Here is a 27,407-nt window from a genome sequence, read left to right on the forward strand (position 1 = left end):
AACTCGGACCGAGTTAAAATTCTTGATTGGTAAACGGGGCTTTATAACAGCAGTTCAGACATGGGACACATGCAGACAAGGCCTTACAAGTATTTTAGTGACGTGGTTTCCAAATTTTCACGTAACCTGCAACAATAAGCATTATCTGTCAATCAAATGGATGGATTTGGAATTTGGTTTTGCATTTAACGTGTCCAGATCCAAATTATGGTCTATAATTATGCTATGAGTGTTTTCATTGATGAGCTATTGTTTTAATCGCAGTGGCGTACAGAGAGAGGCATACTAATTTTGTTATTAATAAAGCCATGTTCACACGTGCGTATGTATTCAAGCCCCTACCAGGCTCCACGGGTCGCTGGAAAAACAGTATCAATTAGAAATTGGAGAAATATAGCATTACAGAGGAGTTAGCTGGCCGAGGAGTATGGTTTGCGAGCCAGCTAGCCCCTTTGGCATGTAATATGGCTATATTTGCCCAATTTCTATTTTTCAGCGGCGTATATATGGAGCCTGGTAGAGGCTAAGACTTCCATACGGACGGATATATATATTGGATATATACGCACGAGTGAACACGTCTTATAAGCTTAAGGTGTCAATCTGTGAACCAAACACCGTAACACGCCCACAAGCCAAAGCGCTTCTATCCGTTTCATTAATGCGTACGCCTGTCAAACAGCAATTCCGAACACCCCCTCAATTCTCCAATCTAGAACTCAGTTCTGCAATCTTAATGCCTAAGTTACATTGATGGCACAAAGCGCTTCTAGCTCTGTCTTTGCCTTGTCAAGCAGATATAGAATTCACATCGCTGCATGCCCTAGGAGGATAGGATGCTGACTCACTCTTAAACATAACATTTGTTATTATTATTCCTTTCCCAAGTTTCGCAAAATAGCGACTGGATATGATTTTGGATTTTCCAAAAGCATATCCAGTTGCTTGAGTAACTGCTATTTAGTGAGTGAGTAACTGCTTTTGGGCGTATCTTATTACCTGGATGTCTAACCTTCATGGACATGTTCCTAAGTTAATTTTGTTCTTCGTGTGAAGTAATGTTAGGCTTAGGTCCCAGTTGTACCGGTGCCCGTCAGGGATGTAGCCCCGGACGGGCTCCGAAGCGACAAATTTGTCCCGGTGGACTGCCGGATACTGTGGGGTAACCTCTCGGTGTTCCCCACGGGTAGGTCACGGTGTCTATTTGATACCGGGTCCTGGTTTCATTTTAAGTCCGACTTAAATTCAACTCGTAGCCCGGCCGGGCCCAAAAGTACGCCGGGATCCACAAGGTGTCCAACGGGGTGACGTAGACGTCACGCCCGAAAGTGCAGGAAAAAAAACAGCCAATGGATTTCCCGGCAGGGCCCCTTTTTTTTCCAATTGGGATCTAAGCCTTAGCCCTTAAACTGCCAAACCCAGATATATCCGGCACACATATACATGCCCTGTGTGCCGTGCCCGGTTTTATCCGGGATAGCGTATTCCCGCGAAGTAGCAGCTTTGTGCGCGTGTAAAGCACAATCGCCGGAAGTTAGGGACTTCGGGCTCGGCCTTGTTCGGGGGTCTCTTTTCGGAGGTCAGCGGCCGACCTTGGCATTAATAGCATTTTATAGGCCTGAAACTCTGGCAGCTTGAGTACAGTGCCACATTGTCCATTTCTTCATCGGAAAGCAAATAAAAACATGATTTTTTTCTCCTTCAGGCGACGAACTATTTCCTGGTGAACCTGAGCGTGGCAGACCTGTTACTGCTGCTGGTGTGCATGCCGACATCACTGCTGGAGACATGGGTCCCCATGCCCTGGCTACTGGGGGAAGTCATGTGTAAGTACTCTTTCTTTGTGCAACGCTATCTAGTTCACCTTTATCCGCGGGGTAAGCTTTATCCGTTGATTTTGAAAACAGTGTATTTTATTTTTAATTACTATTCAAGGATACCAAGTCGACGGGTGGTGGTTTCAACAATTTCCAGATACTCGGGTTTGAAACCACCGTCCGTGGAGGGAATATCCTTAGATATTCTGTTTTTTAAAACAACGGATATAGGTGAATTAGCCTCAATATTCCATGGTGATGATGATATGTCAGAAATAAACCTACAAGGTTTGTTTGGTTGGTTGTTTGTTTGTATTGAATACTCGATAAACCGCCTCATGGCATTACACACCAGGTTTGTATTGAAGAGTGCGCGCTGCATATCCTGACTGATTTATTTGATCCACTCACATCGGGATGGACCCCTACTCTTTTCGAAAGTCTTGTGCCCCAATTGGAAAAAGGGCTATTCACGGGCTATTTTGGGCACTTTCGAACATGGCCCGGTGGGACACCTTGAGGCTCCCGGGGATACTTTTGGGGCCGACCGCGCGCGCACTAGTTTGAATTGGAACTTGAGCTTGAAATTTGAACTTGAACTTGAAATAACTACGGGACCCGGTAACAAATAGACGCCGTGGCCTACACTCCGTTGCAGTCTTGGAACAGGGTTGTTTTTTATTGAAGGGGACGGGGCGAAATCGCTATCACGGCAAACTCCCTTTCACAGCATACTCCCGACCTTTCCTCGGCAAACTCCCTATCCCGGCACAAGAGAACCCAGCCAACGTTGAAAATCGCGAACCAACGCCCCCCCCCCCCAAGCTCCGTTCGAAGACTGCAACAGAGTCTAGCCGTGACCTACCTACCGTGACCTGGGCCCGGGGAACACCGACGGGGTTTGGAACCTGACCGGGGCCACATCCCTAACGGGCACCGGTGCAATTGGGACCTAAGCCTAATTGTAGCAGGTTTTTGAACGTGTTGTTCGATGTGTGACTTTCCTAAAACACGGGGTCTCCATTTAACGTCCTACGACCCATGCTGAAGCTAGCTAGGCAATAGTTTACACCTGAGTCTAGTGAAGAAATTGGTGCAAAGTGAGGTTCCCAAGAGCATAGTATTGGGACCTTTCGTGGCACATTCAGTTTCTGAGTCAACAACCCTAATCACAAGACCACAGTGTCACCTGAACGTTCCTCACTGGAAAATTGGATAGATATATGTTCTCAAAAGCCTGACCTACAGAAAAAACAATCAAGCCAATCGACCTAAACGTAGAAAGAACAATAAATAAAAGTTAACCCCGTACCCTTCTAAATTCGTTGACTTCGCCTTCTACGACGACCTTTTCGCATGATATCAAAGCTAGGCCTACAAGGCCTACTATATGAATAACTGCCAACCTGATAAAGTTATTTACGGATGTAGGCCTACAAGGGTTTTAAACTTTAGACAACGTACATGGTTTTCATTGGATGATGGAAAATGTCCTTCAAAAGTGATTTTCCCAAAGTCCTAGCGTACAGAAAGGCAATCAAGCCAATTGACCTACAGATAGAAAGAAAAATGAATACCAGATGACCTGGTGGCCTGGTGAGATCGTGAATTTTGTCTACCAAGACCTTTACAAATGGGCATACAAAAATTAGTCTGTAAATCTTTTCTCTTGTAAAATTGCAGGCCAGAAGAGCTCCGCTAGCGCTGTTCTATGTATTCTTGTCTTGTTCCTGTTGTTAGAGAAAATTGTGCACACCAACGCCATGAAGCCAGGTCTTGACCTGTTATATTACGTGAACTTCATGATTTGAAAGAAATCTTTCCTGACGTAGTATATAAACTGTGATACATTATTTATCGAAAGAAATACCATTGGAGTGAGTGTTTCTCTATGCGTGACTATCGCTTTAGAGTGGTTAATGAGAAGACGCGAGATTTAACATTTGTCAGTAATGTGCTCTGTTTTGTGGATGTCCCTGTGGCTCAACTGGTAGCAGCCTCGCAGTTGAGCCCCTGGTCCCAACTAGTTGGTAAATTGAAGACTCCGGTTCAATCCTGGGTAGGGCATCATGATATTGGGCTGTAGAGGTCTTTCGTAAGGAGTGAAAATTGGTGTTTGAGGTAGTGCCTTGAGCAGGTTAAAGTGAAGGGCTATCATTGGTAACTCTGTAAGAATATACCCTACTACTGAAACACTTAGGAAACTTGCTGCAATGTGTGCCACTTAGCACTACAAGCTTGCGCGCCGTTGGCTAAAAGAATATAGAACCCTCCAACGTTAATGGTATTCTGTCCCACCCCAGAATAGATAAATATTGGAAGAAGACTGAGCTTGATAATACTATCTACTGCACACCCGGCTGCTACATTACTTTTACTGTTTGCAGGATACAGAAGGTACCACCGCAATTGTTTAGTTAGAATAATTAAAACTAAATTACAAGAGCAAAGTTTTTTCGTTCTATATGCGCACAAACTACATGTTCATGTTACCATTCATCCCAAATTGGTCTTGCATCTGCTCTTGTTGTAAAATTTATGGAGGTTTGGCTATCTCTGCATTGCTCCATCTGCACATGACAGACAAGCGGTAGTTCCAGGACTAGAAGCGGCTTAGTTTGAAGCCCCAAGCATGAAAACTGTCTAACAGACGTGTTCAGCGTTAATTCCTACATAATAACATGCAAATTGACACCCAACACTGGAGGTGCGATTAGCTTCGACACTGATGGTGTAAGGGCTCGTTCACACTTGTGAATATATTCAAGTTGTTGAATTCAAGCATGAGTTGTGCATTGTCATAATTTTGGCGTAGGGTGACAGCAAGTAAATTTTATGGATGACATCCTATGCAGAGTGCTAAAATAGTGAGATAGCGCGAAAAAACAACAAGATGGGTAAAAAAAACAAGCTGGCCAAATATTTCAAAATTAGACACCATGAAAGTCGTAACAAGATTTGTGTGACAAAACGTGGCATCACAACTAACAAGGTATTTATCCCTGTCTTAAAGAAGTGAACTAGTGTAGTTAAAGGGATACTAGTGTGGTACACTGGTATCACTTGCGCAATTGCCAAGCTGGCAACTACATTCATGGCTTTCATATCGGTGGCACTTTTACAAATATCCAACAAGTTTCACTTCTGCAACTATAGTCATGGCTACCTCCCTAGTGTCACTTCTACAAGTATGATTATCAGGCTACAAGACAATATATGTTTGCCTATTTGGGTCTATCCCCGAGGAAGAAAAAAAATTGTTGTCTTATTTTTATCAGACGAAAATTAATGAGCGCGCTGATGCCACACATAAAATTTACTTGCTGTGGCCTAGGTAAAGTTTGAGGAAGAAAAAGTAATTTTTCGGTTCAATAACCAAGTCAAAGTAGAATATATTCCCCATGGCCCACAAGCTTTACTTGAACCATAAAAATGTCAATACTCAACTCATTCGGATTTGTATAAATGCACTCGTGTAAACCCACCCTAAGGCCATGTTGATTTGATAATATGGATGACATCCGCGCGCGCATCAATTTTTGGCCGCTTCCAAAGAAAAAAAAGTTTTGAACCATACAGAATATCGTACAAATCAGCTCCAAAATGAGAAAATACATGCCGTAGATTGCACAAAAATATCGGGAACATCATACTAATATCATAAAATGCCAGTGTCAATTCCAAGATCAAGGAATAAGATGTGAAAGCAGTAAAATGAATAATCTATTGTTTGGTATACCATATTGCTTGCATTCAGTCATTTGTTCAACCTTCCTGACCATTGATTTTCATAACGAAGGCAATTTTTATTTTTGGCCATATTTATTTTTATTCGTACGCTTGCATTAGTTTTGGAGTTCCAGGATGATGTCACCCATATAATCAAATCAACGTGGCCTAAGGTAAAGTTTGATGCCGTAAAAAAATTTAATTAGAAAACCAGAATATACAACCGTTGGACAAGGTAAGAAAATAACTGATTCCTTGCAAAATTTAGTTTTAAAAACTCATACGATGTTGAATATATATACTTGTACTTTTGAGAAATTGATAAATAAAGTTGTACTTATATACAAGGGAACGGTGCCCAACAAAGAAAGTTTGCCTTGTAATTTGCTATTTTCTTAACTTCATCCGACGTCGAGGCTGCAAATTGTGTAGAATCCAAAAATAATGTTGGAGCAGATTGCATTTCACATTCATTTCCCGAGTAGGAGGTGTTCCATTGCGTAAGAATATCACGTTATTTAGCACCACGGAGAGCACCGAGAGCGCAGGTGGCCGGTACGTGACATCCATGCAACTTGTTTCCAATCTCCAAGCAGATACAGAAATGCAAAATTGTCACGTTTAGACTTAGGTACCAATTGACCATCCTCCTAGCCTCTTGTAACCTATGCAGTCTACATTAATGCTGTTTTTGTAGATTCCAAAGACATGTATAGCCTATTGTAGCCTAGTAGCCCACATTTGCTTCTCATCACTTAGATTTCGACCTCTGACCTTCCATAGAATGTTACTTACTTTTAAGCTTCCGTAGTATTTTATTTCGCATCACTCTAATACCATTTGTACATACTGTTTTATGTAAATTTGTCTTGTACCACTGTAATTTTATGTTATTTGTAGACCTATGTTATCAGCTGTGCTGCCTATAGGTCTGTGTAATGTACTTTTGAATAAATAAATAAATAAATAGGTACCAATTGGAAGAAGGGGGCACTGCCGGACAGTTCAAGGGTTGCTTTTTTAGGGGGGGGGGCACTTTCGGGCATGACCCCTACGTGGACCCGTGGGACACCTTGTGGCTCTCGGGGTATTTTTTGGGCCCGGTCGGGCACCAGGTTGAATTTAAGTCGGACTTAAATTCATCCCGGGACCCGGTAACAAATACACGTCCTGACCTACCCGTGGGGAACACCTAGGGGTGCATCCGGCAGCCCAACGGGGCAAATTTGTGGCTTCGGAGCCTGGCCGGGGCTACATCCCTGACGGGCACCGGTGCAATTGGGACTTAATCAAGCACCCCGAGTGCGCTGGGCCTTACTCTAGTTGACCAATGGTACTGTTTCTGTTCATCAATACTTTCTTGCCAACCGAAAGATGCGTTTGTCTATTATATGTACCAGCCCCACAAGGCCTGGGACTACGAGGGTACGGGGAGTAGAATAAGTCAAACATAGAGTAAATAATTTGCCAGGAGACTTAGTCCGCGAGAAATCACGACGAAAATCTATGATGGCGAAAATTTCCCTGGCAAAATTATTCTCCCTGTAGCCATATAAACTATAAACAATATACTCTTCATTGAGTGAACAGGGTGAATGGGAGGAATTTGTACAGGCATGTTTATGGCTTAAAATGAGGTCAAAGGAGCGCGTAATAGAAACGCATGGCCTTTTAAAAGGAACGGGCTAGAAAGCTGAGGTCTAAGACGAACGTATTATAAACGCATTGCCTGTTAAAGGGCTAAAAGTTTAAAAGAAGGTCTTAGAAGAACGCATACAACGCAATAGTAAGCTAAGTCAATGTCTAGTTCAACCCTGGATAAAACTCTAAACAGCAGTAAGACATATAAGTATACGTTCCATATGCATTTCAAGTAACGCAGAAGAACAAGGAAATCTTGGTTTTGACAGCTTTTAAAACAATTTTCGAGTCATGTCTCGAAAACATTGATGTTGTATTTTTATCCAGGTAGAGCCATATCGCATTGACGATATTCTATGTTAACCAACTTTTGACAGTCTAGTTAATTTCCATTATTTTCCTGTACAATGATAGGGGTACTCACGGCATTTTATGATCATACTCTTTGTTCTTGGATTTTAAGTTTCAGTTTTGTTGTTACACATGTGCCTTTATTTTCTGTATGTTTGCCATGATTTTCTTTCTGTAAAATTATGTTGTTAATAAACTATAAAAAAATGATTTATATAAAAAATTTTTTGACAGTCCCTGTGATAGAAATAAAGGTAAAAATAGCACTAATCGTCGCAATGGCCAGTGCTGCTAATTGGAAATTCGAAATTGGGCATGTTGGGAGGACAGTATTCCAAGTGGAGGGAAAGGAAACCCACCAGCAGCCTGGTCACCCGAGATAACAAGTACGCTGAGCAAATCTGAGGAGACTCATTAGTTAATTGTGCAACACACTGATGTGGAGATGCTATGGGAGGAGGGTGAAGGGTCTTGATTAGGAGTGTGTACCGGTACATAAAATTCAGATCCAGGTCCGGTTCAGGTCCAGATGATGAGGTCCCGGTTTGGACCTGAACCTGGACCTCATTCAATATGTGAGTACATGTGAATGGACGGTACTGAAAACAATGGCCCATTTCGCAACAAAGAAACATGTTTTGTGGAGTATTCGACTCCTACTGGCGTTTTTAATTCCTACAAGGCTAACAGCCTTTGTACTATTGACTGTAAAACTTGGTAGAAATGACTATAGACTCTACTCTACTTTGCTCTTGTTATTTTCCTCGACCGGTAAGCCCCGAAACGTGTGAATGCCTGATCATGTAATCTTTTTCAGGTCCGGTTTTTCAGGACCGGTCCAATAAGAAAAACCGGTTTTGTAGCGGTACACCGTACCGGTACCCACCCCTACTCTTGAGACATCCTTGGGTGTTGAGTGGAGTAACTGGTAGAGTGTTGGGTCCGGAATTTAGAGGTTTAGAGGTTCCAGGTTGCCGTGCCCCCATGACCTGTGAATGTCTGTCACGTCTGATGGACTAGTTCTGCCACTTCTGAACTCAGCTTCCTGTTCATCCTGCAAGTCTTTTTTTTTACGATCTTTGCATTCACTCATCCACTTCCTGCCACTCAACATACATTTTCTATCGGAGGTCGGGACCAGGCTAGTACATATTTCACTCCAGACAGCCCGAACATTGCTTCTTCTAAGTTCACAAAATCTATACCAGAGTCTCTATTAAAGTTCCCGCAAAAGTCAAACTTCTGCAATGTACCCGGCCACTCGGTTTCCATAGGGCAACAGAATAAACTATTTCCTGCTTGGCTCGACAACGATGTCCCACAAATTTTACCCTTCGGTGAGTCAATGGAATCAAATGCTTTACGGAAATCAACGAAAAGCAGCACATAAAATCCTTGTTACATCTCTTAATCTATTCAATGATACGACGTATCTTGCCACTCTACTACTGACAGTGTATTCAAATAAGTACGGGCACACAAAAGCAGTGACATCCAGACACGTCGGAAACAATACTGTAAATGCATTTAAGTTCGCGGGGATTTAATTTCGCGGTAGCAGGAAAATGGACTTTTCGCGGTGGTTTTAAATTCGCGGCAGCACCATTCACTGTAGTCTCTAAATGCAATGGAAAAATGTTCGGGGCGGTTTTAAATTTGCGGTGAAGTGGCCACCGCGAAAACCGCGAACATAAATCCATCGCGAACATTTCTGCATTTACAGTATCTCCGTAGACGGGGACAAAAATAACTGTTAAGCTTTTTAATGTTCTATTATACTTATTAAAAGCATCTGTTTTCCGAGAAACGCCCGCCTCCCTTGGTTACTATATACCAGCGTGTGACGTTGCTCCTACTTCGAATCACCGCTACAGTTCGCATTGATTTCGCTTAATGAATTAGATATTACCTAATCTTTGAAAGTTTATAGTCCTTGAAGCACAGGTGGCAAGCATTACTTGTAAGTATTAGTTTCGAAACAATTATTTTACTGATAGATTGATTTAAGCTTAGGTCACATTTCCAAACCTGGGACCAAGCCGGGATGGTGTAAGAAAAAAAATGTATACAGCTAGAAATATACACATAGAATGTCCATGAATCTTATTGTATCATTTTGTGTATTTTAATGCTCTTTATATCATTATTTTCGCTCCAAAAAGCTGCCCGGCCGGGGCCCCGGTTTGGAAATGTGACCTAAGTCTTACACGAAGTGCGGGGCGGTGTGGCGTAAATGCAGAGCCTTTGGCCCCAATCCAAGAGGTTATAGGTTCAAATACTATCATGCTCCCGATGTAAATGCCCTTGGGAAAGGCACTTTACACGACTTTCCTCACTCCACCCAGGTGTAAAAAGAATGGGTACCTGGCTTCGGTTGGGGAGGTAAAAGGCGATGGGATGAGAGGGATGGGCTCCACCTCTCAACAGAGTGACCAAGACACAGTAGCTTACAACAACCTGCTGTCCATATGGTCTTAAAGCGCAATTAAAATAGCGAGAAAACTTGCTGCTCTATTTACCATTGGACACCACAAGTGTCTGAACGAATGAACATGTTATGTTTTTGAACATAAAATGAGCACTTAGGTAAGTCGTCATTGTATCTTAGCAACTGTCCAAACAAGCATTGGGGATTGTCGGTCTGTCCAAAACAACAGTTCTACTAGCCTAGCTACAACTTTGTGTCTTAGCAACGGTCCAAACAAGTCATTATGACGTTATGTTTTGCTGTTAGAGTCTTTCCGCTTGACGTAAGGAACGACCGAGTCAATTGCAAGCTGCGAAAAACATCATTTGATCTTAACGGATGTAAGCATCATTTGATTCTGACAGATAGGTTGGCCTAAAAAACGAAGTCATGAGATCAAAACATGCTCTAGATGTAGGTTTCAATGCTCGCAAAATCTTGGGTGCGCACATGCTTTGAAAAATAGCACTAAAGCTAGAGCTAATTGTTTGCCTCGTTCACAGACTTGTAGTTCCTACTTAGTCTCCAAGCAGACCCATCGGTGCCTTAGAGATAATATATCAAAGCTGGCAAAGGAGTATAGCCGGCCAAAGGGAGATAGCCGGCCAAGGGAGTCAAACGGGCACCGGAGATGTTAATAGCGTCTGATCAGCCCGACTGGAGGCAGACCCTGGTGCCGCTATACTAAGTCCCTTGCCAGCTTTGATACTATTTCTAAGGCACCGTAGACTAGTAGACTAGGCTTGTAGACTAGTTCCTAGTGGCTTTTGGGGCATTGCCTTGCTGTTTCGGTATAGCAGGGTATATTTTCTACAGGGAGGGTTTGCTAGGGTTTCCTCTTGACGTGCCCGATGCACCACCTCGGACGCAGCCCCAAACGAGATGCTCTACCAAAGATTGGTCTCCCAGTTACCAACTAAATGGAACAGGCATTTGAGGTTGCTACCAGTTGAGCTACAGGGACATCCCTGATTTTTGTCCTAAGAAATACATTACAACTGGATACTTATATCCGCTATCTCAGTCCTCATTAGATTGTTGGATATGCTAACGTTTTTACCTTGATTGTTTCCTGTTGATCCTACTTCTGACATAGACACATGAATGAAAAGTTTTGGCAATCAATTGATGAAAGGAGTTGATGCAAGATGGACTTTCCTCTACACTGCAGGTTTTTGAAACCTTGATATTTACTCTTTACAATAAGTGCGGTGGGTTCTGTAACGTGATCAAGGTTACCTCCATTTTATAACGTCCTATCCCAGGGACGGCCCTAACCTTGGCGTGGGACAGCGTAGCGCAGCGAGACCTTGTTCGGCCCGTGACCGAGAGGTTCGAATCCGGTTGCCGTGTTGCCGATCTTGTGCCCTTGGGAAAGGCACTTTACACGACTTTCCTCACTTTACTCAGGTGAAATTGAGTACCTAGCTTCGGCTAGGGCCGTCCCTCGGATAGGACGTAAAATGGAGGTCCGGTGTTTGGGGAGAACCACACCCCACGCACGTTAAAGAACCCCCACACGTGCGATGGTGCGGTGTGCGATGGTGCAAAATCCTTCCGTCTAGAATTGGTGATTCTCTACAAGGACTCCAGGAAGAACAGCGACATATCAGTCGCTAATGGAGATCTGTATATAACCAAACCAAATCAAACCAAACCGAAGCTAGGTACTCATTCCCACCTGAGTGAAGTGAGAAAAGTCGCGTTGAGTGCCTTTCTCGAGAGCACAACATCGGTGGCATATCAATGGGTTAGAACCCAGAACCTCTTGGTTTTGAGTTGAACACCTTGCTGTTACGATAGATGACCTCACAGATTTGGAGTGTACAGAGGACGCCATCCATGAAATTTACTTGCTGTGGCCCTGAAAGAGTCAAAGCCCCCGTTAAGTACTAGGAATATTGTTTTGGTCGTTTTGATGATGTTATGACACAGGTGAGCTCCTAGAAGTGTGCTTGGCATTCTAACAGCTTAAAAAAGCTTTTAAACGTCTTTTCTGATTTTCCTAACGGGCAGGTAGCCAAAGAACTTGTGGCACGTAGCATAGACACAGAATTAGCAGGCATAGAAACGGTTTACATAAGGTTTAGGGTCCTGGATTTCTTGCGGTAAGGGCGCCGGAATGAAGGAAAGATGCTAATAGATGTGAGGGAGGTTTTGTTTCATGTTTTGAACTCCAGTTGTAATAAGATATTCATGGCGACGAAGAGAGGAAGAAGAGTTTAGTCGGAGTCATTTTTGTACCTGGTAGGAGGAGCAAAATTTCAGCATGATTGTTGTTGGGAAGGTAAAGTTATGTTCAGTCTTATGCTAAACTCCTCAAGTACCCTCAAATCAACCTAAGCCTATGGCTAAATACAATGTGCCTGACAATGCCAGGCACATTGTGGTAGTCTGTTTTTACGATCTAGTCGTTTATTGGGACTCTATGGGAAAAGGGCACAAAGTTTCCTTGCTGTTCCAGTAGCATGGTATATATTTACAGGGAGGGGTTGCTAACCATTCCCCTTAAACGTGCTTGAGGCACCCCCTCAATCAAGTGACCCCTATTCCACATCCCTTCCGAAAGAAGGATGCAGTCCCAACTGATATGCCCGACCCAAGATTACACCGGGTCTCGAGCTCCCAGTTACCAAATAATTGGAACCAGCTGCAGGAGTTAAACTGTGATGCTGCTACCAGTTGAGCCACATGGTATCTCTCTGTATAGTACCTACAGCAATTTAACAAGTCAAGCACATTTTCTGAATGCGCTCTCATATGATGTTTCAAAAACATACAATAACCTTTATTCAGTTCGTACCCAGCATAGAAGACACCCGAGGACAGATAAGTATAACGCATAACCCTGTGAAATTTATCTTAAGAAAGAATGGGCTTCTTAAACCACGATGCCCACACAATCTGCACGGCAGTTAACTTATTATAAAAAGTTACTATAAGGCCACAGCAAGTAATTTCAAGGATCACATATCCTAGTGTACTTCATCTTAACTCTAAATTTAATGCAATAGTACAAAAAAAGATGGGTAAAAGATACAAGATTCTTAAATTCTCAAAATAGTGATAGTAAATGTTGTAAGAAGAATTGAAGCGACAAAAACACGGGTATCACAGCCAACAAATATTTTATTTTTGTATCTAAGAAGTGCACAAAGTGACGCTGTGTGGTAGACTGGTATCACATACCAACTACACTTAAGTCTACTACACAAGTGTCACTTCTACAACTACCGAACTAATTCAAATTCTACAACTGCATTCATAGAGACTTAACTAGTTTCAAACATTTTTTGTGTGTCTTTGATTCGAAACCTGGCGTCCTGTGTGGCGTAACTGATAGAGCGTTCGGCTTGGAATCTAGAGGTCCCGAGTTCGATGCCCGCCGGGCCCCCTGAAGTTGTGCCCTTGCGAAAGGCACTTTACACGGCTTTCCTCACTTTACCCAGGTGCGATAATGGGTACCTGACTTCGGTTGGGTAGGTAAAAGAAAAATTTGCCTTCTGTCTGCGTGTACTGTGTATGTGGCACTGTTGATATAAGTTACTAACTTGAGTGCAGTGCCACATTGTCCTCATCTGTCCAAAAGCAAATTTCAAAAATGGCGAAACACTCGCTGATGTCAACCACAAAATCTACTTGCTGTGGCCTAATCACTCTTGACGGCAGCTTCCTGCCTTTACATGGTTTTAAATGTCGCGTATTCTCCACCACATCTGCCAATGTGCAAGGTTCAGTGAACTCAATATTGGACCGTCCGTCCTACCCTCAGGGCCACTGCCCCAAGCTACATAGCTTTATTGAATATATGGTACTGACTGCACACTTGACTGATTCTACCGATCGCAAAGTCAACAAAGGTTATGAAAAAAGACAGAGCGTTGTGCCTTAGAGGAAAGTGCTTAATGTATAAGGCTTTTCTACATCGTGTCTTGTCATTTCCTTTTCTCCTGCGATGCTTGAATTCTTTCAGAAAAAAACCGTCTTTAGATTTCAAATCTTTGGAAACAAAGTTGAGGAACATGCTTGATGTAACTGTTATATAAAATTATCTTTTGCTATATCACTTTTCGTATTTTTCCTTCTTTTTTTCCTTTACAACTTCGATGTTTGAATTGTCTTAAAAGAAATAGGAACGTCTTTAAATTTGGAATCCTAAGAAGCAAAGTTGAGGGACGTGCTTTATGTTTTTGTAACATCGCTTCTCATCCTGTTCTTTTTTTTTCAAGACAATTGTGATGTTAGACTTCTTTTAGCAAAAAAATGGAATGTCTTAAAATTTGAATTTTTTTCGTTGATGAATGTTGTTTGATGACTATTTTTTTGGCAATATCATTTCTTCCGACATTCTTCATTTCTTCTGGTCAACTGCGACTTTGACCAGGACACAACACGATTACACAACCAGGGGACCTATGAGGGGGGGATTTAGTGACCATGCTATGGTCTTTGCTTACCATAGAACCAAAAGTCCCAGGCAAGAACCTAAGGTCACTTGTAGAAGAGTGTACAAATCGTTTAACGAGGAGAGGTATCGTGAAGTCCTGGCCAAAACCCCATGGAACATCATAGAAAATTTCCCAAGCATAGATGAACAGGTTGAGGTATGGGAACAGCTGGTAGTTAGTATAGCTAACACACATGCCCCTTTGAAAAAGTGTAAAGTGAGAGGTACACCTGTTTTTCTCCTTTTCTTATGAAAAACTAATTCTTTCAGAAACTAGAAAGGCAACATTTTTGAAAAAAATGCAGGATGTGGGCGAAGGGAAAAGAAAGCCAAAATCGCAAGAAAAGAAGCAACAAGAAAGGCAACATTTTCGCGAAAATGCAGCAAAAAGAAAAAAAAATTAAAAACATTATCTGTCCACGGATTCGATCCCGGAGCGTTGGTTTACCACGCGTGAATACCACTGAGCCAGTGCTACAACATGTTACAAGCGCACGTTTTAACAGGTATACAAATGTATTGCGTTGCTTGAACACGTCCGTTCACCGTTGAATTTGCAAGATTCCAAGGTCCAATTTTCTGAAGATAACGTTTTTGTGTGAAAATTTATCAATCTCGTTCATTCCATGGCGGGCAACTTCTTCCTTGAGCGCCTGTTTGGTCGTCTCAGCTGCTATAGTATTGTCAAACTGCATGCCGAATGCCATTTTGTGTCCTGTGCGTTGATTGGTTCAGTTCTGCGTACACCCGAGACAGTCCGCGACTTTGTCCCAATCAAAAAGCTGGAAACGCGGAGTATATGTTGACAGCTTCCATTTTTTCTGAGTTCTGATTGGCTATTATCAAAGTCGATGCCGATTGTGTTCTGTGCGTTGATAGGTTCACCTCTGACGTAAAACCGAGAAAGTGCGACTGTAAGCCAATCAAAAAGCTTGAAACGTGGAGTGCATGTTTACAGCTTCCATTTTTTCTGATTTCAGGTTGGAATATGCAAATATCTGAGGAAAAACTAAATGTTGGGCTTCGCCCACATAAAAATGGGAACGCCTTGAAAACTTAAACAAACACAATTAAAGAACAGACTAGATGCATAAATAGTTTGCAACTTTTTTCTCCTGTTTAGCTATTCTCTTGAAAAATTGTGACGTTGAAAGAATTAGATTTACTTGCAATCTCAAGAAGCAAGGTTGAGGAATGTGGTCATATTGCGCCCATTTGTGCCATTTTGCGAACTGCGACTTTGTTGAAAATTCATATTAAGAAATCGCAATTTCAGGCGACGAAATGTGCGACTTTGCGAACGGTACACTCCACTGAGATACCCGCTTAATTGCGACACCATGGCGGCCAGTCGAAAATTAGATTTGATGCATGATGATGACTGGTATGCCTTACGGCAATGACTTGCAGACCTCTGGAGTTGTTCGGCTCGTTTATTATCAATTTGATTTGCGTTTCAGAGACAGTCTCTCTTATGCGTCACTCTTCCGCTCACGGCGCATCGCGTCCCCTGAGGCGTCGGCGGTGCATGCCCTCTCGTGGGTATTCCGTATCAGTCACATGTATCAGCTTTTGTAGAGCCCAATATCAAGAGGCGGGAAGGAAGCTTGTAACTTGTGGACTTGGTAGACCGCGCCAAATTTCAGACAAGCACCTATGTCTATGAAGCAACCCACCGAATAGGCGCCCTGTCCGCTTTCAGAATGATAATGGTAAATGATGCTGTCTATCATTCAGTTTGTAGTTAACCCTATTCAGACGGGGGGGGGGGGCTTTTGAGGCCTGCGCCAACTTTGATGTCCTATAACGCCAGAACGGCTTACGCTATGGCCACCAAATTTGGCGAGTTTTCCTAAAATATTATTGGCAACAAAGTTACGAAGTTTGACAAATTTTCCATTTTTTCGTGTTGCCATGGCAACCGTTTGTTGACAGGCAGTTTTGCCAAAAATCACAATTTTGGGTTCTAACAATGTATTTTTCACATTTATTTGCTATAATACTGATATTTTGTTACATAAAGAAAATATCATATTATTTAGCATATCTTTCATAATTATAAATGCATAAATTATGCTAATTTGATGACGTCATCGGCCCAAAATCCAAGATGGTGGACCGTATGGCCTGATCAAGAATAACAAGCTAATTATCCCTTAAAATTTTTAACTACTTTACCATCCCGGCCTGTACTTAGCTTTTGAGAGGAGAAACGTACAAGAAAGGTATTCTTCATTCATTCATTGTATTATACATTCTTCGAAAGGGTGTCCAATTTTTTTCCCATATTTGAGAGAGCATCCATGTGCTCTCAGAAGAATTGCAATAAAAAGTTAAAAGAAAAAACATCCGAAAGATTACCATAGTCTTAATTTTTACGCCAGGGGCACGTAGTTGTTTTGCCTCTTCACATATGAAGAGGAAGAATATGAAAAATATGAAATAAGAAAGTGACATGGTCGTTTTGTAGTGATGGATGTTCTCGGTATTAGAAGGCGTGCGATACCAGAAGTTGAAACAAATGTCACAGCCTGCTGTGGTTGGAGAAGTTCATTGGCCCGACACTCAATTCAATAAACTCCACCGTTGTCTTACAGCACGTTCCAAACACGCCCTCGGCTTTCCTGCCTACATACAGGGACTTCCAAATAAGTACTTCAACATCAAACAGAAAAGTGTTTTTTTTCCACAAGTGCAGTAACGTTGGATTCACTGACCGGACGGTGACTGCACTGACTGTTATAATACCCTGTCACATTATCCACGATCTTCGGGCGAATCGATGGAAGATCGGCCATATTTAAGATCGACAGAGTGTTGCGCGTATTTTTCACCTGAAAACCGTCCCTGTCACATATAAGCTATACCTTGTACCTTGTACAATTGTTGTGCAAGAAAGTCATTATCATAAGCGAGGCTCGGGCGATTGCCGCAGAATCGTCGTCCGATCGATTTTTGCCAAATGTGACTGTGGTATTAACAGAGCGCATGACTTTAAGAGTACTGTCTATTTATCACATTATTTTAGTTCAAAAGCGTTTCCCAGTCGAAAACCGTGTAAATTACTTGTACGTGATAATGGTTGTCACAACTACTAGTGAAATAATGTCAAATTCTTTTGCAAGTGAAATAAAACGGTGCTGTCGCATTTTTGTCACTAATAGACTCAAGATTTGTACTTTTACTAGTGAAATAATGTGATAGAGGGGTGTTATCACATTTTCACTAATAAACACAATCTTTGTACGATGTGATAGAGAGGTGCTAGTTATTGAAATAACCGTTCGAAAAAAAGGTTATCACAACTTTTCCAACGATCATGTTTTCTTTCCAAAGATACTTTTCAGGGCTTAATAAATGTATTGGATAATTAAGTCTAATTTAAGGCCGAGGAATAAATGTTTTTTTTTTCAGTTGCCCAACCAACCCTATCAAAAATCTGCCGACTCCAGCAACTTTGTTTTTTTGGGGGGGGGGTGCAGCCGATGTCAAGAGGCGTAAGATTTCGACCTGAGTGGTAGAATTCAAAAGGGACACTCTATTAACAGATCGGGGCTTTGAGCATTTGATGTTAGAATGTGTAGTAAAAATTGTATGTTTTTCGTTGTTTAGTTAGGCCACGTTGATTTGATGAGTATGGCTACCATCCTCTACGAATTTCAGAGCTAAAGAACGAATTTTCTTCCGTTTTGTGTATTTTCTTGTCTTCTAAGTCATGCTTTTACGTATTACGCAGTATCCAAATGATAAAAAGATCGGCGAAAATAACACAACAGTGCCGCAGTGAACGAAGCCGCAGTGCCGCACCAGTACCCCAAGTGTAGCGAGATATATATACCCACATATGTACCACCGCGCCATAACGACCATGTTTTTTCAAGACCGCAACACGAAGCGCAACATTTTCCCTCAAGGCCTGACATGATTCTTCTTCAGCCATTCGGCATAATTGCTCCCTTTAAAACAAACGCACTTAAGGCACCGACAGATCACGCCGTCATTATAGTTTCCTTTTTATGTGTTTTCACTGGAGTGTAAATCGTGATTGACCTGACAGCAAGTGCTTTTTACAAAGCAAGTTAGTGACACGACAACTCTCTTTCATATTTGTCCACTCTTGGTTGATGCAACACACACTGACAGGAAGATTTTAACTTGTCACTTCTCGTCCAAGCTCGGCTATGAGATGTATAAACTCAATGGATAAGAGGACATGAAATTGTTAGAATGTTGTTGTACTTCTGTCAATTGCTGAGGCGGTCTGTTATCTTAAAAATCACCCATAGTTTTTTTTCTTCTTTGAATATGTCATTGAAGTATAGTCATTGAGAACAAAAATAGAGAGGGACATTCTGAGTCTATTCCGGTCTATGTCCTAAGTAGTCTCTAAATTAAGAATTACCAAGAGTCAGATTTGTTTCTTTGAACTGTAAACTCAATTGATAAGAAAATATAAGTGTTGAAATGCAGTTTATTTGTAGGTTATTCATTAGCTGAAGAATACTTTTCTACAAGGACTCATTCATAGTCGGATTTGTATTTTCTTTTATTTGTAGAATCAATGGATAAGAAAACATAAAAATATGAAATGTGGTTTATTTTGTAGGTTATTTTGTAGCTGAAGTGGTCTTTTCCACAAGGACTCATTCATAGTCAGATTTTTTCTTTGATCTATAAACTCAACGGATAAGAAAATATAAAAGTGTTAGAATATATCTGATTTTGTAGTCCATTTGATGGCTTAAGAAGTCTGTTTTATTATCACTCATTCATAATTCGGGTTTTTCTTTGAAATATAAACAGAATGGACACGGTGTTTATTTAAAAACATATCTTGTTTTGTAGCCCTTAACCCTATTCAGACCGGGGGTTGGGTGAGTCTTGCGCCAACTTTGATGTCGTATAACCTTCCTATACTTGTCAGATATTATGTCTTTACCATTTTCTAAGAATTTGGTGGCCATACGACCCGTCGTTTAGGAGTTAGAGGACTTACAAGTGGAGGGCCTCAAAAGCACCAGCTCCAACCACCCCCAACCCCGTCCAGGGATGACCAAATAAGCCCAGTCTGAATAGGGTTAAGCTGCTTTTTCCATCAGAAGTGACTCATGGTGGGATCTTCTCCGAACTTACATAAGTTATCGCTTTGTTATCGCTAAATTCCAGCTTGATCTTTTAGCCTGACAACCTTGGATATGTCAATTTATAGTCAATGAGAGCAAAAATAGAGAGAGAGACTTCCTGGAAGTACTTATGAGCTTAGAGCGTTAGTCACCTTATCCTTGATGTGGATAGCAATCGACTCTATTTCTAGCAGAAGTTCCGGGAAGTAACCTTGTGAGGAACCTCATCAAATGCATGCAAGGCTTACCTATAGGTCAGGCACCGGCCATTCAATATACAGTCAAACCTGTATTAGCGGCCACCTTAACATAGCGACCACCTGGCTATTGCGGTCACTTTTCGTCGCTTCCTTTGATTTTTCCCGTTGACCTAAGCATTAAGAAATAGTCTATTGCGGCCACCTGTCCAACGCGGCCACGGCCACACGATTTTTGGTTCCGTAGATACAGAAACACTGCCAATTGCGATCATACAGCGGCCGTATGTCACCCTGCGCCAAGTTTAAATTCCTAGTTTATTGGGTTGGAGTTGGAGTTCTTGACAGTATCATTTTGGCGAAAGCGGAAGATACGCGTGTCTTGAACGTTAGAGTGTAAGTCTTTGTCGGCAAATTTACCAACATTGCGCATGGAAATATCAATCATTTTCGTTAGATTTGACATTGGCAGGGTTAGTTGAATTCTGAGACGATCGAGATAATATTACTTGGCGGGAAAGATCAGTGAGTACTGAAATCATGTGTAACTTACTGCTCGTGGTCAATTCATAGCATATTTTCTATAGTGGCCGCCTGTCTATGGTGGCCACATTTGACCAGTCCCTTGAGTGACCCCTATACACAGGTTTGTCTGTACAGCATCATACCAATGGTTCCTATACAAAAAAGAGGAGAAAACAACTGCTAATAACTCAACTTTCTGTTATTACTGGCATACAAACATACTGTCATATGACACATCGTCATCTCATCTGTCCAAAAACACTACTATCACCAGGAACCTTACGGTGGAAACTTACAGGATGGCTAAAACGACCTTTGAGCTCACAACCGCACCACAACCCAGTGAGGAAACCCCTGTGCTAGGACAAAATAGTTCCAACTTTATACGCTCTGGTAACCACAAAAACTCGGTTTTTCAGCCCTTATCAGAAAGCAAACACCCTCCGCTATCCACTTCATCCCGGTGGATTTCTGAAAAAAAAAAAAAGATATTGAAGTTTTCGACCCGCAGCTACCTTGGACTTGTATGGCGAATGGCTTGCCTATCCCATGTACAGCCCTTCGAAGAGATCTCCTACCTTACTTGAACTAATTCAACTAGTACTACTACAACTATTCAACTAATTCAACTAGTACAACAGAAGACGGCAACTGATTTGCATTTTAACTGAAATTTTGAAAAATACTGTAACTTTGTCCACTTATTTTCCAAGAAAGCGTTGTCAGACACAGAAAAACACCCTAGATAGCTGCCGCAAATAAATACCCACTACAGTACCATTCACATTGTTCTCACGCAAAAGCTTAGGCGTTATATGAGCCTCCAGTTCCAAATCCTTCTTTGAACCATTAGGACTTTTAACGGAGCCCCAACCCATGCCTAGCTTAGGAACTTACACCAAGAGGCTTATCTGTATTTGTGAAGTGTAAGCGTCTTACAACTGAGTTATATTTCCATTGATAACTGTGTGTCTACGACTAGAGGTCTGCCAATACTTGTTCTGTGTCCTTCTTTGCAGTCTTATATTCCAGAATACAGAGCTCTGTACCCCCACATTCCCTACGGGTCTGTCTGGGTCTGTCATCTTTAGCCTTGCTGTTAAAGTGTTTCTGACACCAATGACATCAACGTCCAATACTTCTCTGGTCATATTCATATCATATTCAATGGTAATACTTGTTCTCACAGTTAATTGACATTTGTACTAGATTTGCAAATTTCTGACATTATTGGACATCAATGAATCCAAGATCGTACTTCAAGCTTCCGTATTCTGCCAGATAATTGGATCAAACGTTGATTATTCATTCAATGACGTCACATTGCCAAAGAAGCCGATTCGGAGTCTGACACCGCAGCTTACGTAAATCATATTTCGGGGAAAAACGTTGTGATATTCTGCAGTTTTACGTCGTCACGATGAATAATAACTGTTTGACTTTCATCAGTACTTTTAGTAGGCCTCGGTGTCCGGTTCTGAACCGGCTGCCCTGTTCACTGTGACGTCATTGGAGTAATAATCAAACTTTAATTCTATTACGTGGTGGCAGTAATAAAAAGCTGGAAGTATGATCTTGGATGAATAATATCAGAACAGTGTATGTCTGATGCAAAGTTCATTGAATGATACTATTATCATTGACGTCAATAAAGAATTGTTGTATTCCGGTGCCATAAACACTTTAAGTTGAAGATGACTTTTTGCTTTTCATGTGCAGTCAAACCTTCGTGTCTTATCTGTTATCTCCACATACTAAAGTTCCTTGAAGGATGACTACACGTTAAATTTTCTAAACCAAGTCTAAGACTCCGCCTGTACAGCACGGTTTCTGGTAGGCCATGTTTGATTATATGGATGACACCCCCACCCCCCACGCATCAATTTATAGCTCCCTCCCTCAAAAAAAAAAAAAAAAAGATTTCAACCATACTCTAAATCGATATCGTACAAAGCAGCTTCAAAATAAGCAAATATATGCTGTGGACTGCAAAAATGAATATTAGAAAACGTATACTAATGCCATAAAACATTTATGCAAGGTCAAATAACAAAAACAAGATGTGAACGAACAAAAAATGAAAAATCTATTGTTCGGTATACTAAATTCTGTGTCTTCAGTCATTTGTTCCACCTTCCTGACCACTTAGATTTCATACTGAAGACAATATTTTTTGGTCAAACTTTTTTTCGCCCGCTCGCATCAATTTTTGGATTCACAGAGAATGTCAGTACTCCTTTGCTCTAACCAAGTACCTATCAACATAGAGAACAGGGAGAGAGAGAGAGAGGGAGAGAGAAACATAGAGAGAGAGAGAGAGAAAGAGAGAGAGAGAGAAAGAAAGAGAGAGTCAGATATGACTCCTTTATCACTCCTTTATCTACCCACCTACCAACAAAGAGAGGAGAGAGAGAGGGGGGGTGAAGTAATTTCCGCCTAGCCTTGCCATTGCTTAGCTTAATATATCCATGTGCATTCTGTGTAGTGGTGCATTCTGTGTAGTGGTGCATACCGTGTAGCCTTCGTGACCATATACGGTCCTGCGACTTCTTCCTTTGAAGCCCACTTTACCTAAAGGGAAAATATGTCCACTGTTAACAGCTTGTTCTGAAGTGTTCTTGTGTATCCATCGTTAGGCTAAGGGCACAACCCGCTGTACGTGTGGATTTTGTCCGTGTTTTTTTTATTGGGGGGGGGGGGGGACGTCCGCCACGTCTTTCTGAAAACGTGGGGAAAGACTGACAAGAGCGGGGAGGGAGTACGTCAACGCACGTCACTCGCACAGTTGCTTAAGATAATGAGTGTGTGGTGTGGGTTAAAAACTTTTACGGACGCTTATAAAGCGAAGTTACGGTTACAAAACTATATATCAGTACGCCCTGCTTGTTTTCCAAACCTTCTCTATTCTACGCCATAGTAGCGGTGGTTAGATGTTAATTGCTTATACCAGTGCACGGCAAAAACAGCTCTATATATGTAACTGCATCTCGTTTGCAAATCGATATGTACTGAATTATTAGCTCCAGAAGTAAAGGTTTCTTATCTACCGACGTTTCAAAAACCCTTTGGTAACCTTCCTCGGGGATCAGTGAACTGTATTTACGGTTCAGTGATCTCTACGCTTGGCTTGAGTTCACAAATCCCCTTGCCCTTGGAAGGAAGTGGAGCATAAATAGGCCGGACTTCTAGGCCGATGGTTTTGACAGCGTCAGGGAGGCGCATCCGCAATGTTCATCCTTTTCAGAGAAAGTTGTAAACAAGTTCTGGTTCGCATGAAAGCTCATCTGTGTTGTCATAACCCGGTGATATTATAGTTATAGTTGATATTTTCAACACAACAAATTGCTCACCTCGAATTTTCTTTGTCGACCATACGTCGCCCTTCGTCAGGAGTGGTGATTCAATCTACATATATACACTATAAGCCAGTCAATTGCACAACGGATTAACGCACACTTCTGTTAACTGCCCCGAAATCCCCAAATCCCAAACTGGTGCGGTCCAGCTGGATAACTTCGCATTATTGCACCATCCCGATGATTGCACGAAATTCACTGGCAAATAGGCAATGCAATTAAGTAGCTTCTACTGTATATATCTATAAGAGCACACCAGTTGACACTTAACAGAGACGGCGGCTGATACCGATTACCATCTACGATTCTTTACTCGAGACGTGCTCAGAATGATTGAATCACTACTGACGAAGGTTGACGGATGTGCGACCGAAAGTTCGAGGTGAGCAATTATGTTGTGTTGACTGACAGTTAAAAACTTCAATAAGTACTGGTTCCTGCTCAGAGCGCTTGTTGACGAGAAGATCCATTCAGACTGGATGTGACATGTTAAAAGATCACGTTCACAGCTCTCTTGACCTCCACAGTGATTTGTTAGCACGGAAGCAAGGCTAAATAAAGACTGAAGGTAGTTAAAGGCCATTTCAGTGCAGATGCTGAAACCAATGGATGAAGATGACTGACGTTGACGTCTATGATTTTGATGATGTTGATTATGATAAGTGTGATGTTCTCCTATGGTACAATGGACGTGCAAGCGTAGGAAGACCATGTTAAACTTATCTCCAGCAGCTTCACTGCCTTTGTGGCATCGGTGCGGCATTGCGGGGTTCGTTCGTCCAATGAGATACCACAAGTACCCCAAGTGCAGTGAGATACCACCTTTTGCAAAGACGCTTGTTGTTCAGTGGTAGATCTGCCCATGGCTAAAGAGGATAGGGATGGATGAAGGGAGAGAGTCAACGTTCATCCGTGCAACCAGCACGACCGGATGATGTCGTCTTAGTCCAAAGGTGGCATAGCTGATTGGTCCCGCTTCACAACTCCACTGTCTTAATGAAAGCTCGAAGGACTCATATCCTTTTGACAAATGAATCTCCAATGAATACACATCATTGGATAATTGCTCATTATCCACCCTGTACGAAGAATCTGTGCAGGTCGTTTCGACCAGTCCAAGTCCCAAAGATGTGTATCCCTTCCAGGGCAGTGGTGGCAAGGACGACGACCAGGAATCGAGTGAAGCCGCTTTAAAAAAATGCCAAATCCACAATGACATGATTAAAAAAGTTATGCAACTAAAAAATTCAATATCAGTTATTTTTTCACACGTGCTACTGGAGTTGGAACAGAAATTAATGTAAATCTCGTCCGGAATTAAATTTTCATGCGGCCTTCAATACGAAGTGTACGAAGAATGAAGTGAAGCCGCATAAAAAATGCCAAATCCACAATGACATAATTAAAAAAGTTATTATCAGTTTTTTTCACACGTGCTACTGGAGTTGCAATAGAAATTAATGTAAATCTCGTCTGGAATCAAATTTTCATGCGGCCTTAAGTACGAAGTGTACGAAGAATGAAGTGAAGCGGCTTAAGAAATTGCGAATCTACAATGACATAATTAAAACAGTTATGCAACTAAATAATTCAATATCAGTTTTTTGTTTTCACACGTACTACTGGAGTTGGAATAGAAATTAATGTAAATCTCGTCCGGAATCAAATTTTCATGCGGCCTTAAGTACGAAGTGTACAAAGAATGGAGTGAAGCCGCTTTAAAAATGCCGAACCCATAATGACATAATTAATACAGTTATGCAACTAAAGAATTCAATATCAGTTTTTTTTTTCACACGTACTACTGGAGTTGGAATAGAAATTAATGTAAATCTCGTCCGGAATCAAATTTTCATGCGGCCTTAAGTACGAAGTGTACGAAGAATGGAGTAAAGCCGCTTAAAAAATGCCAAATCTACAATGACATAATTAAAACAGTTATGTAACTAAAGAATTTCAATATCAGTTTTTTTCACACGTGCTACTGAAGTTGGAGTAGATATTGTCAATCTCGTCCGAAATCACATTTTCATACTTTTCATGCGGCCTGTGAAAAAGCGGAAAACTCTGTCAGTACAATTTCAAGCCCCATCCATACGGGTATCTACATGTATATTATATACGCTCTACCGTCAAACAGTAGCTTTTTCGGGGACCTTTGGTATTCAGGATCGATACCCAATTACTGAATGGAAATTCTTCATTCTTGTTCCAGGAAACTTCTAGATCACCATGAGAAGTCTTCTCTCTTTAGGACGACTTAGCTATAACATTCGACACGAACGAAAAAGTGGAATAATTTCAATGTGAATTGTGTCATCTCTTGTTCCTTGAAACGCACATGCCTGTATCTCAATCTCAGTACGATGAAAAACTTTCTTACAACACTAAGGTATGTACGAATCAAATTTTCAGCCACCACTGTCGCCTTCTTCAGGATCAACACTAATGACCAATCACTTCAGAGCGTACGCTCGCGAGAGTTACAGAGACACGTGATCTTATCAACACTTGATCTTACGGATACGTGACGTCAGTAATCGATCAAACGTGCCACCGTGTGTGCATGGAGTGCCCTGATGGATATGACCTCTTTTAGTGCTGTTCGGTGTCCAGTATCTTGACTTTGTTCATTGAAACGTTATGGCCCGGTGATTGAATGTGGATGAGTTGAGAGACTTCCGACGACAGTAAACTGGGGCATTTGTGTTCAAGGCATCTCAATCTCCTTGTGAAAATCGGAAAGCTCCGAGGATCCAACGCTCAATCTCAACGTTGTTCGTTCAGACCCCCGTAGTGCATAGTAGCACATAGGGCCGCAAGTTTCTTTGCTGTTTCAGCAGCATGCAGTGTATATTTTTCTAGGTGGGAGGGGTTGCTGCCTTTTTCCTGTAATGTGCTGGAGGTTCCTCCTCAAACTCGGGACCTCTATTTCACATTCATTTTGAAAGACGGCTGTAACCCTAAACCTAAGGGCACAACCCACCGTACGTACAAATACGTGCCAAAACGCGGGCAATCTTTTGGGATCCGTAAGTGGTAAGTCACCGGATAAGGATGAACTGAACTGAACTGAACTGAAAGTGGTAAGTACCACCTCCGTAAGAACTCGTAGGGAATTCGACGGATTTTGGAGCACGCAGAAACGCCGTAGAACATTATGTGCAGGCAAAACTTTGTGTGCCATCGGGCTGCGGATTCACCCCCGTACTTGCCAGTACGGGCGACGCGCCTGCTCTGTACAGCCTGAACGTTTTCAGAACTGGACGTGGTCTCCAAAAAAGAAAACGTACAGACAAATTGCACGTACGGCGGGTTACGCCCTTAGCTTAACCAAAATCACCCAGAATTGAACCGGGGTCTTCCAGTTACCAACTTATGGCAACCAGGAACTCAACTGTGACGCTACTACCAGTTGAGTTACAGTGACATCCCTATCAGAACCGTTAGCTACCATATAATCTTTATCATTTGCATTTGCGGAGCTTTGATTTTCGTGATCAAAAACCAATTACCAGATGCAAAGTATTTCTTTCTTCTCGCCAAAGAAGCTTCCAAAGCACCCTCCTCAGAGACAAGAGTACAATGTAGCTCGAAGGAACTTTGAGCTGTTAAAATCTCTAATTAGCCACAAGAATTCACTTGGGATTGAGGCAATGTTTTAAACAGACTATCTCAGCATAATGGCAATGTGGCGTGATTGAAATCTATGCTGAAATCTTAATCTGCGTTGGCACTAATAGAAAATAATCTG

The 27,407-nt window shown here is 41.8% G+C and overlaps 1 protein-coding gene across 1 annotated transcript in view; it reads left to right on the forward strand.

The window, feature by feature from the left end:
* Positions 1 to 27,407, forward strand: part of LOC118426245 (growth hormone secretagogue receptor type 1-like) — a 41,570-nt gene that overhangs the window by 2,246 nt on the left and 11,917 nt on the right. Inside the window, exon 2 of the mRNA XM_035835516.1 lies at positions 1,706 to 1,826. Coding sequence (XP_035691409.1) covers positions 1,706 to 1,826 — 121 coding nt within the window. The remainder of the gene's footprint in view (positions 1 to 1,705; positions 1,827 to 27,407) is intronic.

Source organism: Branchiostoma floridae, chromosome 11, assembly GCF_000003815.2.
Source record: "Branchiostoma floridae strain S238N-H82 chromosome 11, Bfl_VNyyK, whole genome shotgun sequence".
NCBI lineage: Eukaryota > Metazoa > Chordata > Leptocardii > Amphioxiformes > Branchiostomatidae > Branchiostoma > Branchiostoma floridae.